Source organism: Triturus cristatus, chromosome 12 (genome assembly GCF_964204655.1).
Source record: "Triturus cristatus chromosome 12, aTriCri1.1, whole genome shotgun sequence".
Taxonomy (NCBI): domain Eukaryota; kingdom Metazoa; phylum Chordata; class Amphibia; order Caudata; family Salamandridae; genus Triturus; species Triturus cristatus.
The window spans coordinates 42,228,206-42,240,885 of NC_140595.1; the positions used below are offsets into that span (position 1 = coordinate 42,228,206).

General features: G+C 47.3%; 1 protein-coding gene across 1 annotated transcript in view; it reads right to left on the reverse strand.

Moving 5' to 3' along the window:
• RAB8A (RAB8A, member RAS oncogene family) overlaps positions 1–12,680 on the reverse strand; it is a 58,912-nt gene that overhangs the window by 11,175 nt on the left and 35,057 nt on the right. Inside the window, exon 7 of the mRNA XM_085638989.1 lies at positions 9,661–9,711. Coding sequence (XP_085495115.1) covers positions 9,661–9,711 — 51 coding nt within the window. The remainder of the gene's footprint in view (positions 1–9,660; positions 9,712–12,680) is intronic.

The window sequence follows — 12,680 nt, forward strand, 5'->3', positions numbered from 1 at the left end:
GATAAAGGTCCCGAAGGCTTAGCGGCCCTATATAGGAAGGTAGACATTGGGGAAGAAGGAGAGGGCGATGTGACGAACCTCTTCACTCGTACACTCGAGGTCTATCGACACCTTAAAGAACACAGACAGACAACCAAAGCAGAAACCCCCATAGCGACTAAGCCCCAGGAAGGAAGGACTGATACCATGATGCCCATCAAAGAGGCCGCCCCCTACTGGGTCCCCCCACGAGGTCAGGGAACACATGACGACATCAACCACCAAGATGCGAAGGGAAGGGTTGTATATAATTGGGTCTACCAGCCATGGGACCGACAAGATATTTAGACCTTTAGAAAAACTCTACCCGACTTAAGAAAGAACCCGACTGCCTTCTACACCGAACTAGGTACAGCCTTAGGCTCAACAATAATGACTTTAGCAGATATCGACTTGTTCTTCGGATTATGTCTGCCGGCTGATGTGTGGAAGCAAATCCGGAAAGTTGACCACGCTGAACCGTTCGGATATACCTGGGTACAACTCGATACCATAGATAAACAGCGAGAACCGGGACAGAAACCCCCGAAAGCCATATTGGAGCTCCCAGACAAGATTGTACAGAAGTTGAAGACTCTAATCCCAGAAAGAAAGGTAGACTGGTCGATAGTGACGGCTTGTCGCCAGAAACCCCAGGAGGATGTGTCTGAATACTTCTCCCGATTCGAGACTGTGTTTTCCGATTATAGTGGCCAGGACATGACCACTGCAAACGGACATCACCTCTTTGTCCAGAATTATGTGAAGGGTCTGTCACAAGAAGTCTCCCAGAAGCTACAGACCAGCGAGAGTAGTTGGGCAGCCTCCAAACCCGCAGCAATCCTCCAGATGGCCCAATACTACGAAAACCAAAAGAATGAGAACGATAGGGCGTCAGAGAGGAAGAAAAAGGAGCTGAAGGAGAGGGTAATGATAGCACAGTTGCAAGGGGTGACCATAGGAAGGGAACCCCCGAAAGGGAATTACCAACCAACCGCCCCTAGAAAGCTACCCCCTAGAGACCATACACCTGCACCCTACAACGGACGGAGAGACTTAGATGGGAACCAATGTGCGTTCTGTAGAGGGTTCGGAGACTGGAAATCCCAGTGCCCGGTCCTTCTGGAACTTAACAAAAATAGGGATCCCAGAGACACAGCATATGACCCCAGAAATAGAGGACAGGGACGAGGGTACACGAACGACGCCATCAACGACAGGCCAGGCAGACCAAACACCTTTGATCGCCCCCGACAAAACCAGTGTCAGCAGTCCGACTACGAAAGCACCCATGACTTCGCATAGGACCGCCAGGGGCAAGGGAGGGATCCAGTCGAACTCCGTGTTGACCAGCAAGGTCCTTACATCACTGCTAAGGTCTTGGGCACAAAGTCTCCATTCCTGGTAGATACTGGGGCAACACGTAGTGCGTTATCTAAACGACTGATTCCTAGGGCACCCTTGTCTGGCTCACATGTAACCTCAATAGGCTTCGATGGAACGCCCTCCACTAACCCCTTATCAGCACCAATCTCCTTTGACTTAGAAGATAACGCCACTGATACGACCTTTCTGCTCTCCTCCAACACCCCCGATGCTATTATGGGACTTGATTTGCTAAAACATTATCGAGCTACCATCAGATGCTCCCAAGACGGAGTTCGAGTCATCCTGCACGATAACCCAGATCTGTTCAGACCTTGTCACACACGACGTATGCTCTCTATAACCGATGCTGACCTGTCCCTACTCGACACGTTACCTTCACATCTATGGGCTAAAACCGACTCAGATGTAGGGCGCATGGTGATCGACCCAGTACATATAACCGTCCGACCGGACGCAGTGCTCCCAAAGCTTCCACAGTATCGGATATCGCCCGAAGGCGAGAAGGCATTGGTGGAAATCATCGAGTCCCTAGTCGATGCAGGAGTGGTAGAAGAAGTAGTCAGTAATGTTTGCAACAGCCCTATCCTACCCATTGTAAAAAAGCAAGGCGAGGGAGATGAGAAAGCATACCGCTTTATTGTTGACTTACGAGAAGTTAACAAAGTAGTCATACCTCAGTACCCCGTGGTCTCAGACATCACCACCATCCTCAACCTGATTCCGTCCACTGCCACCACCTTTACCGTTATTGATCTCAAGAACGTATTCTTTTCCATCCCCATCCACCCAGACAGCCGCTACCTGTTCGGCTTTACTTTAAAAGCTCGTTCGTACAGATTCTGTAGGGCACCCCAAGGCTACACTGAGAGTCCCAGCATTTATAGCCAAGCCCTCAAGAGACAACTAGATGCAGTCCAACTACCCGATGGAGTGGTGTTAATACAGTACGTCGATGACATTCTTTTGGCGGCCGACACCACTCCACTTGCCGTCACAGCCACCATTCACCTCCTCCACTTCCTCGTGGAAAACGGTCACAAGGTCTCCAGGAAGAAATTGCAATTCTGCCAACCCCAAGTGACATATCTAGGCCACCTACTATCCAAAGACGGGAGGAAACTTACCCCTGACCGAATTCAGACCATCCTAGAAACCCCTGTTCCCAAAACTCAGAAGCAAGTGCGGTCTCTAGTAGGCCTCACCTCCTTTTGTCGACAATGGTTGCCAAACTTCAGTCTTATTGTAAAACCTCTGCTTTCCCTGCTGGCTAAAGATGTCCCCTTCCCCCTCCCCTGGACACCCGAATGCCAATCCTCCTTCAAAGAATTACGAGACGCCCTCTGCTCGGCCCCAGTCCTAGGAACCCCAGACTACACTAAACCTTTCTCCCTCTACACCCACGAAAGGGAGGGATGTGCGTTGTCTGTCCTAACTCAGTCCATAGGCCCTAAACAACACCCTTGTGCCTACTTCTCTGCCACTCTTGACCCTGTAGCCAGAGCTTTGCCAGCCTGCCTTCGAGCAGTAGCTGCCGCTGCTGTCTCTATCCGGCAAAGTGAGGGGATTGTGCTCTCGAACCCCCTCACAGTATTGGTACCCCATGCGGTTGACACCCTCCTGAACCAAACCAAGACTCAACACCTGACTAGCGCACGACTGACTGGTTACGAACTGACTCTGCTTGCACCCCACATCACATTGAAACGATGCACCACTCTGAATCCAGCTACTCTGCTACCTCTCCCTGACGCTGACCCCAATGCGTCCCCTATACATGACTGCGTGACCCTCACCGACGAACAGACCAAGAGTAGGGTTGACCTCCGGGATACTGCCTTCCCGGACCCTGACGGAGAACTGTGGGTGGATGGCTCATGTATCAAGCTCCCCGATGGCACCACCTCAGCTGCCTATGCAGTCACCACAGCCCGAACAGTTGTTGAGACAGCCCGCATCACACAGCGATCCGCACAGGCGGCGGAACTAATTGCTCTCACACGAGCATGCATCCTGGCAGCAGGGACAACCGCAAACATTTACACAGACAGTCAGTACGCCTTTGGGGTAGTTCACCACTTTGGGCTCTTATGGAAAGAGAGGGGATTCTTGACTTCCCATGGCACACCCATCCTGCATGGAGATCTAGTCTCTGCCCTGACCGAAGCAGTCCTCCTCCCCACACGGCTGGCTGTGATCAAATGCCAGGCACACAAGAAGGTGACAGACATTATAGGACAGGGAAATGCACTAGCTGACATTACTGCCCGAACCACAGCCGAGAATAGGTCCACGACCCATATGTACGTGACCAGGTCACAAACTGAGAAATGGAAGGATGCTAGGGAAACGATTAGGGATATCCAACTAGCCAGCACACCACACGAATTAACTGAATGGGCCCGGGTGGGATTGAAGGACGATGACGGTTGCTGGCGAACTAAAGACTCGAACAAATGGTTGCTGCCCGACTCATACTTGATCCCCATGCTGACCATGGCACACTCCCCCGCACACATAGGGTCTGCCCCCATGATCGAACTCATCTCCAAAGTCTGGCACAACGACAAAATCCCAGACTCAGCCAAACGTCTGGTCCAACAATGCCTGGTATGCCTCCAACACAACCCTGGGAAAGGAACTGCTGTACCCCGGGGAGGGTTTGGGGTTCCCAATCACCCCTTTGAAGTCCTACAAATGGACTATGTCCAGTTAGAAAGGTGCCAAGGTTTGAAGTACGTACTTGTCGTTGTGTGTGCCTTCAGCAAGTGGGTGGAAGCCTACCCAACCCACGACAACACCGCTATGACTACCGCAAAAGTACTACTGAAAGAATTCTTCCCCCGATACGGCCTTTGTCGAATTTTGTGGAGCGACAACGGCCCCCACTTTGTAGCCGAGGTTATCCAATTCATCTTAAAGGGGCTGGGTGTAAAACAGAAATTCCATGCGGTCTTCCATCCCCAATCTGCAGGCTTGGTTGAGCGACATAATGCCACATTGAAGCTTAAGATAGCAAAAATAGTTGCCACCACAGGACTGAAATGGCCAGACGCTCTCCCGCTAGCATTGCTATCAATGCGTTCCACCCCCACTAAACACCACTTAACCCCCTACGAGGTCGTTTTCGGACGGCCCATGAACCTTTGGACTGCACCAAAGCCAACATCCATCCACGACGTCCCGGACGTCCTCATGTCTGACTATTTGTATAACCTAACTAAAACGTTGTCTGTTATCCATCAGCAGGTGCTGCAAGCCATTCCCGATGTTTCCAGGGGCCCCGGACACGACATCCAACCCGGTGACTTTGTCTTAGTGCGTAACTTCCAGCGCACCAAGAGTCTGGAGCCCCGGTGGACGGGCCCCCTGCAAGTCCTGATCACCACCCGAACAGCTCTTCGAGTGGAGGGGAAACGCAATTGGCTGCATGCACACCACTGCAAGAAGGTATCACCGACCCTGACGACCACGGACAACATCACCGCTCAAGAAGAACTTCTGGACAAAGACCGACCATCCCTGAGCCGCTGCCCAGATACAGAGACACTTGAGTTAGTGAAATATCCAGATCCCACCGTGCCATCCAAGGAAGGGTATAACTTGCGACGAAAGGAGAGAACTTCGGCTAAGCAGACCACAAACTAAGTGGAAATCTCAGAGCGGTAGCCTAGCCACCTCAAAGGCCACCAGGAGAGAAACTAAACAAAGTCTGTGGTTCTGCCCGCTACCGAGTCCCTTGAAGGTGATGGAAGCGCCCGACATGAAGATGATGGAAGCAACCGGACGTCCGAAGATCCACTACAAAAACCCAAAGACTGACAGAATGCACAGCTCAAAGACTATTGCACTTTTCATTACCCTTCTCTTTTGCCTTCTCCTCGTGGTCACCTTCTGGATCATGGAGGAAAACACACCCGCTCATAAGACATTGCTGACCACCGTTCAACCTACCACCATGAAAGAACACCATCTGATCTCACTTTCACCCCAACTCCGAGAAAGGCGTAAGGAGTTCTGGAATAACTCTTTTGTGCAGTTGCTCCACCAACATAATCTTGCCGCCAATGCCACTAATTGCTGGATCTGTGGATTGCTACCACATGCCACTGGACACTCTATCCCTTTCATCCCTTCACCTTTTTCTGTCCATGGTTCCTGCCTCGCCTGGCTAATCCTCCTGCAAGAAAGCTACAAGGTCAATGCCACTTCCGGCAGAACTATGTCACACTTCTACCATGGGTTCTGGCTGAACAAAACTGGAAGAACTTCTGCCCCCTTCTGTCCTCTGAGATCAAACACTTCCTTTCACATGGACATCCCTGCCAAAGAACGAGTTGAAATGCAAGTGTTCAACAACCCAGCCAGACCCACCTTCTCTTACCTCCGGAAACGGACGGCCGCAACCCTAACAGTGGCCCTATCCGTCATCAACATCACTGGATTTGTGTGCCTCGAAGGCCTGGGGGCGCAGCTGGTGGGCCACAGCTCCTGCCTCATCACCCGAACATTGGACTCAGTTGATCCACCCTCCTTTGTTGCCTCCCCGAATATGTACTTAGTCTGTGGTACTAAGGCCTACACCTGGCTTCCGAAAGGTTGGGGAGGCACCTGCTACATCGCCTTTGTCCTTCCTCCGACATATGTGGCTCCAGCGAACCATCACCGACAGAAACGTGCCAAAGACATTGTGCAAGCCGACTCCGCCGGAGCACAGTTCATGAACGCAGTAAAAGGTCTTGTTCCACTCTGGGGTCCAATGGCAAACAGCCGTGCCATCCGCCACTTAACCCAGGCAGTCGAAACGGCGATGAACATTACGGCCGGCATCCTCGCCAACAACACCGCCGAGCTCCAGGCCGTCCGCCTAGTGGCTCTTCAGAACCGCCTCGTTCTAGATGTGGTTCTGGCTGATCGTGGAGGAGCATGCCGCATCATTGGGTCCAGCTGTTGTACCTACGTACCGGATAACTCACCCTCAGTCTACAAAGCAATTGAACACCTCCACAGACTTTCCGCAGAGGTTCATCAGGAGCAAGAAGGATGGTCCCTTGGGAGTTGGTTTTGGGACACTATTAAAAGTTGGGGATGGAGGCTGTTTTCATTTATCCTAATACCGATTGTGATACTATGTGGATGTTGCTTGGGGATTCAGTGTCTGCCACCTTTATGTTTGCTTTTTATGAACCGCATCTGCCCTAAGACTTTGAAGCGGAACGAATGAAGGCTTTGTATGAGGTGGAAGTTCGTAGTATTACGGGGATAGATCCGAACTAGACAAGCTGGCGAGATATGTTAAAAGAGAGGACTGTGGAAATTTAGCTTGCAAACTGAACATTATCTGCGCCATCTTGTCTCTCCCCAGCGCGACACACAGGAAAGCGCACGGCAGCCATTTTAGGCACCCTGGTCTCTCCCTGCTCATTGCCGATCGCCAGCGCGTCCCCCTGGCGCTGCAAGCATCCCCCGCGCGCCGCCCACCCCCGCTCTCTCATACACGGGCCATAAACCCTCTCCTTCTGCGCGACCCTGCCATAGAACCACATCCCACGCCTGACCGACATCCCATACATGGTCATGCATCTCTTTGATAACCCCCTTCCTCTGCGCCCCATTGTCCGAACCGATCCCAGGCCATCACCTAGCCCTGCGGATGCAGTTTATTGCCCCTACTGTAAGGGAAACACCCCACATCAAAGGGATTACAGTAGATCAAGGCCCCCCACCCCCTGAGATCCGACCGGTCGCACACACCCCCGGGAATTGGCGGAATGTCCAGCTGTGTGATAGCCATCTCCTACTGTGGATGGGGTGGGGACTTCCACTGTAGATATGTGTGGGAACGAGCTTGAAGTGGGGATTCCGAGGATGTTCTTTCATGTTCCAAGACAATCTCAAGAATGTGCCATGTATGATAACCCTGCCATAAAGTCATAAACCTGTGTATAAGAGGCCAGGCCTCAGAGATGCAGTTAGAGCACCTCGTGACGATACCTTGCTGTCTGATCTGATGTGTTCTGCTCCGACGGAATAAAAACTTTGTTTCCTGCCTTCCAGTCTCCGGCGCCTGCCTCTTTCATTGGTAAATTATCGAATGGTATGAGAGGCCATTACCGCCGGGCAATACTTGAAAGGTTATCGACTGAAACTGCCGCTACCATTTAACAGTACCAGTCCACCAATCTCTTGGTCCGCTCGTCTCATCTAGAGTCAGACGGACGTTAAGTTTTCTGCTTATGTAGGCTATGTTGGCTCTGCTGATGGAAATCTCGTCCGAGTGACTAATGGAGTTGAGCGGGGAAGTGGAGGGGAGGAGAGAAGGCGAACGAAGGACAGTGCTTGCCCTGTCTATTTCACTGTCCATCACCCTCCAGGAACAAACTGGTGGAGTTATAAATAAAATCCAAATAATGGCATCCATATCAGACAAAACTCCAAGGGTGTGGAAGCCATTTGTTTGTAGTTTTTCTGAAGCAAACTCCTGCTTTGGAAATTTGTTACAGAAAAACAAAGACTTTTGAAAAGTTCGGTGAACGCCCATCAAAACGGACAGGCAGCCCACCAAACTTTTTGTATGCTCAAAGGAATTGCTCCAACAGCGGTCCTGGTCAATATACAGAGATGACCGCTGGGCCGCCAGTCATCTCTAAATTAGTCAGTAAGGACGAAGGCGTTACTATCCTCCCCCTTACGGACTGATAGAGTACTACCTGTCAAAGTACAAATCAGGCCTTTGTCGTTCAGTATCTACCAACAGAGGTGGCTGGTCTATACAGGTATCAGGGCTCTGCCTCACAAATTTTCTTGGGCACCCGAGCGCAAAAATAAAACTGTTTCATTCAATGTATGCTCATGAATAACACCCTGTTATTTCTGCCTTTACAGGAAAGCCTGCTTCCGAAGGCTATGTGTCTGTATATGACTTAGCAATTTGAACTCACTAGTGACTGAAACCCCTCAGACTCTAATTCCATTAACTCTGAGAAATGTCATACTCTTCTCAAAATCATCTGACCGTAGAGTTTAAGCCTCAATCTTCATCTTTTGAATTGTCTGCCTGAGACTGGACTGAAAGGTGCATTGAGTCCTTAGAAGATCTAATGAACTCTTTTCAGGTGAACTAGTTTTTTTGCTGGTAATTTGTAGTTACACAAGTGTTCTGAGGAGTTTCTTTAGAAGCACATGGAAGTGACCACGGAGTAACTTAAAATTAAGTTATATTTAGCAATAATTTAACATCCCTAAATGTACTGGCCTGATTCTTACAGCCATTAGCATGTGTAAATACAATGTACACATGCAAAGGGCTATATTTAAGAGTGAACCTAAATCTTGAAACACAATGGCTTCATGAAAAGAATTTACACATGTAAAAGAATTAGCTCACGCTTAATATTACTGCATAAGAGTGAACCTTCTCCTATGAAGCATGACAGGGCTTGGATACGCTGAATGGTTTGTGAAAAAAACAACAGATTTGTGAATTTATCGGTATTCACAAATGTTAAGACTCCTTTTTACCCTGGTAAATAGATTTGCAGTTATCAACTGGAAAAATAAATCAATTTCCATGGTGGGAATGGGCAGGGAACAACATTGGCTGAGGTGCAGGGGAATTGGTATATTCAGTGGGCAAACTATTGTTCCTAAAGGAGAGGGGGGAAAAAAAGTTCAAGAGCAAATCTGTGTGTAAATATGTTCATGCAAAAAATGAATTACAAGTTAATTCCAGCAGTAGTTCATGGAAAACGGACAGGCATGTTCCATAGGAGTAGTCCTGGAAACTTTCTTTAGTTACACAGTCAGAAATAAGCAATTTTGGCCCAGTGTGATATGTTAAGAAAAGGGTATTGCTTTTTCTCGTAATGGTAGTACAGTTCTTCTAAAGATGGCTGAAGGTAGATGTAGGAGGTGTTGACATTTTTGCATCCAGCTAATTCACAAAACTAAACCAACATCTGTGTTATTATTTTCCTGTAGTTTGTGTATGAAAATTGTTAAGTGCGAGAAAAATAAAATCACTGAATTTTCAAATTAAACATCTGAAAAGTGATGGAGGTTGGGTTTCTGCACAACTCTTAAGCATTAGAAGTGTTAAATGATTCACAATTATTTGCCTGGAAGACATTATACCTGGAACGTTGGAATATTTACTATTTTCATGTGATCAGGAGCCATTGTCACTCAATATGAAAATTCTAGATTTGTTTTCTAGAAACATTTTTCATTTTCTCTAATTAAATGCATTGTACTCACCAACTTTTTGTCCATTTTTGCTTTGATGTCTCTTGCAAGTGTAAAAAATGCCTATAAAGCACAAGACATTTAAAAACAAATTAGTTATGTCACAAGTGTACATGGCTAGATTTTTAAGTCCCACATTTGGTAAAAGGTTTGCACAGACTTCATACATGGGATTTCTGAATGTTTAACTACACTTCACAGTAGTGCAACTGTACGTGAACTGGTATTTATGTCCAATCACTATTCTAAGGTTTGGTTACTGGGTAGAAAGTAGAAACAGAGATCAATCTTTATGGATCAGCACAGACGAGCGGGCACGGTGAAGGTAAATAATATGAAACAGACAGGTTCTCCAAGAGCACAGAGACATTAAGTGTTACTATCAAGTTGGCTGGATGCAACTCAAATAAATAGCAGCGCACAGACTTTTCTCTGTAAACAGAGGATGTTCCAACAGTTTTAAGGACATTCGTTTTCCCTCCGAGTAAGAATGCACTTAAAGCAGGATTAAAAACTGTACAATTAGACTTGCAGCTCAGGAGACTGCTATATCAAATGTACCCCTTCACAAGCACCTTACTTTTTGTTAGGAACACAATAGGAAGAATTAACTCAATTAAGGGGTTTCTTTTTGTGTTTCTCCACATTGATTTCATTGTAATTTATTTTTTCTCCTATGTTGCATTTGTACAAAAAAAGATAACATTTAACTGCAGCAATGACATAGGTTATGTTCCATTCACTTCTTTAAATTATCGTGGCCTCGGGTTTTGAAGATTTTCTTGCTCTGGTAAAAGTGTCAGGTTATGCATAATATCTAAAGAGGCTAGCAAATGTTATAAATTTCTCCCAAAGCGTAGACATAATTGGGAGAAAATCTCTAAACATCCGTAAAAGACAAAATCATCAATTCTCTGCAAGAGTTGAGGAAAACATAAAAATCACAAACAGTCATTCCCTTCTGCGTTACTCTTTTATCAATAAAGGCTAAGTCAGCTCCTCTGGTATTGAACTCTATGGCTGCACACCCATCCCAGCAGCATATATTTGACCTACAAAACTAATTTAATAGAACAATTTATTTTCAGCTGCAGAGAAAGCTAAATGTTAGATATTGGATGAATATTCCAATGAACTGCACATATAAATATTAGGTAGGCATGCAGATTGTGAAAATGTAGGGTAATGTATAAATTACCTCAGGTAACAGGCACCAGCAACATGTCATAAGGTAGAGAAACAACACATACAGCTTCCACAAGTAAGGAGATGGACAGAGAGGAGATAAATGATGCAAATTCGATCGACAAACAAGTGCACGGCACCGCGATTCCAAAATGATTAAAGTCACAGACTACATAACCCTGATCTGAAGTCCGTAAGGGGTGAAATACTTGGAACAGAAAAAGCAAGGAAAACGTAAAAAGATAATGAGCCAGGAAACCACGGGTCTTAATTTTCCTGCTATGGTTGTCTATGTTGTTATTTTCATTAATTTGTAGAAAATATTTAGTGATGTCCTCCTGCTAGAAGCCTCCTCTCAGGAATCAGGTACGTGCTTGAAGCATTATACATCTTAAGATGTTTTCATTAGAGGATAAAGATGCAGTGCCCCCTGCTGGTGAAGTCTTGAAGGGCATGCAACAGACAAAGGAATTTTACACACTTCAAAATCCTGTCCCATTGCATCCATATTACGGGCCATTTTCACAAAATCTATCACGGTCACCTGGAACTGAAGTGAAGTGAGCTGAAGGGCGGCTCTAGACTGGTTAAGCTAAGTGAGTAAACATGAAATGCTGAAGGAGTTTTTGGTGCCGTTTTTCGGAGGGTGCGCCTTTTCGACCCCTTTAGAGAACAGCCCCAGTACTGGAGTGTCCCTGCCTCTCAGATGTTGGGGGACCCATATGAGTAAATATACAATAATAAGAATTTATGTAGAGAATACTTGACACTTTTACCAAGTACTCTCCATTTAACAAGAGCTCATCAACAAAGGACCAAAGTGTCCAACCTGCAGGCACTAGCTACACTGATGCAGAGGCGGACGAAGTTGAGATATCAGCCTATATATATAGAGGGAGGGACCCTATTCAAAGAAAATAACTCCATCATGAATAACATATACTGCAGAAGTTGAGAAGATGCAACTTTTAGGGAATGCTGTCCAGGAATAGATAAAAACTAAGAACGGGGCAACACTTTAGAGCAAAGGGATGTTGCAGGCAACACGATTTTACATGTGTTTTCTACTTACTTTGCGTTTTGTGTAGAAGAAAATTGCAAGATAATGAAACAAACAACCCTGCAATGGCCAGAGATAAAGACCCAGGACTGATAACATTATTGAAATATCACCTCCATCTGAACCAAAAAAACACAGATAAAGACCCACAGAGTGCTCAGCGTGCTCAGCGCCGTAAGGGACTCAGGAGTGGGTCCCGGAGGGTACAGTTTCGAAAGCAGGGGAATAGGCTCCATCCTGCGCACAATAGCAAAACCTTGAGCCACACAGTGTGGAATACGAACAGCCCCAGCACTTTATTATCGAACCAATTCCAAGGTGAAGGTAGTCTACCTTAGAGCCACTGCTGCTCTGCCACTGGTACAAAAGGGGGTGGTGATGGACGGAGCATCAGAACCTATCAAACACTCACACCCAGTCAACAGATCTGGGTTTGATCCATCACCGTTCTTTAGCCCACTCTGCCACCCCAGTTCAGACATGGCCATATGCAAATCAGTCTGACCCTGTGCCTCATGGGAACAGTCCAGCCCGAACTGCCAAGCCATGCCTTCCCTGGACCGAAAACAAGCTTCCTAGGACCGGTTTCTGGCATTTCAGCCGTCGTCAGCCAGGCTTGCTTGAATCCAGTGGCAAAGTGAGCAAGCCTGGCTGAAGACGGCTGAAATGCCAGAAACCGGTCCTAGGAAGCTTGTTTCCGGTCCAGGGAAGGCATGGCTTGGCAGTTCGGGCTAGACTGTTCCCATGAGGCACAGGGTCAGACTGATTTGTATATTGCCATGTCTGA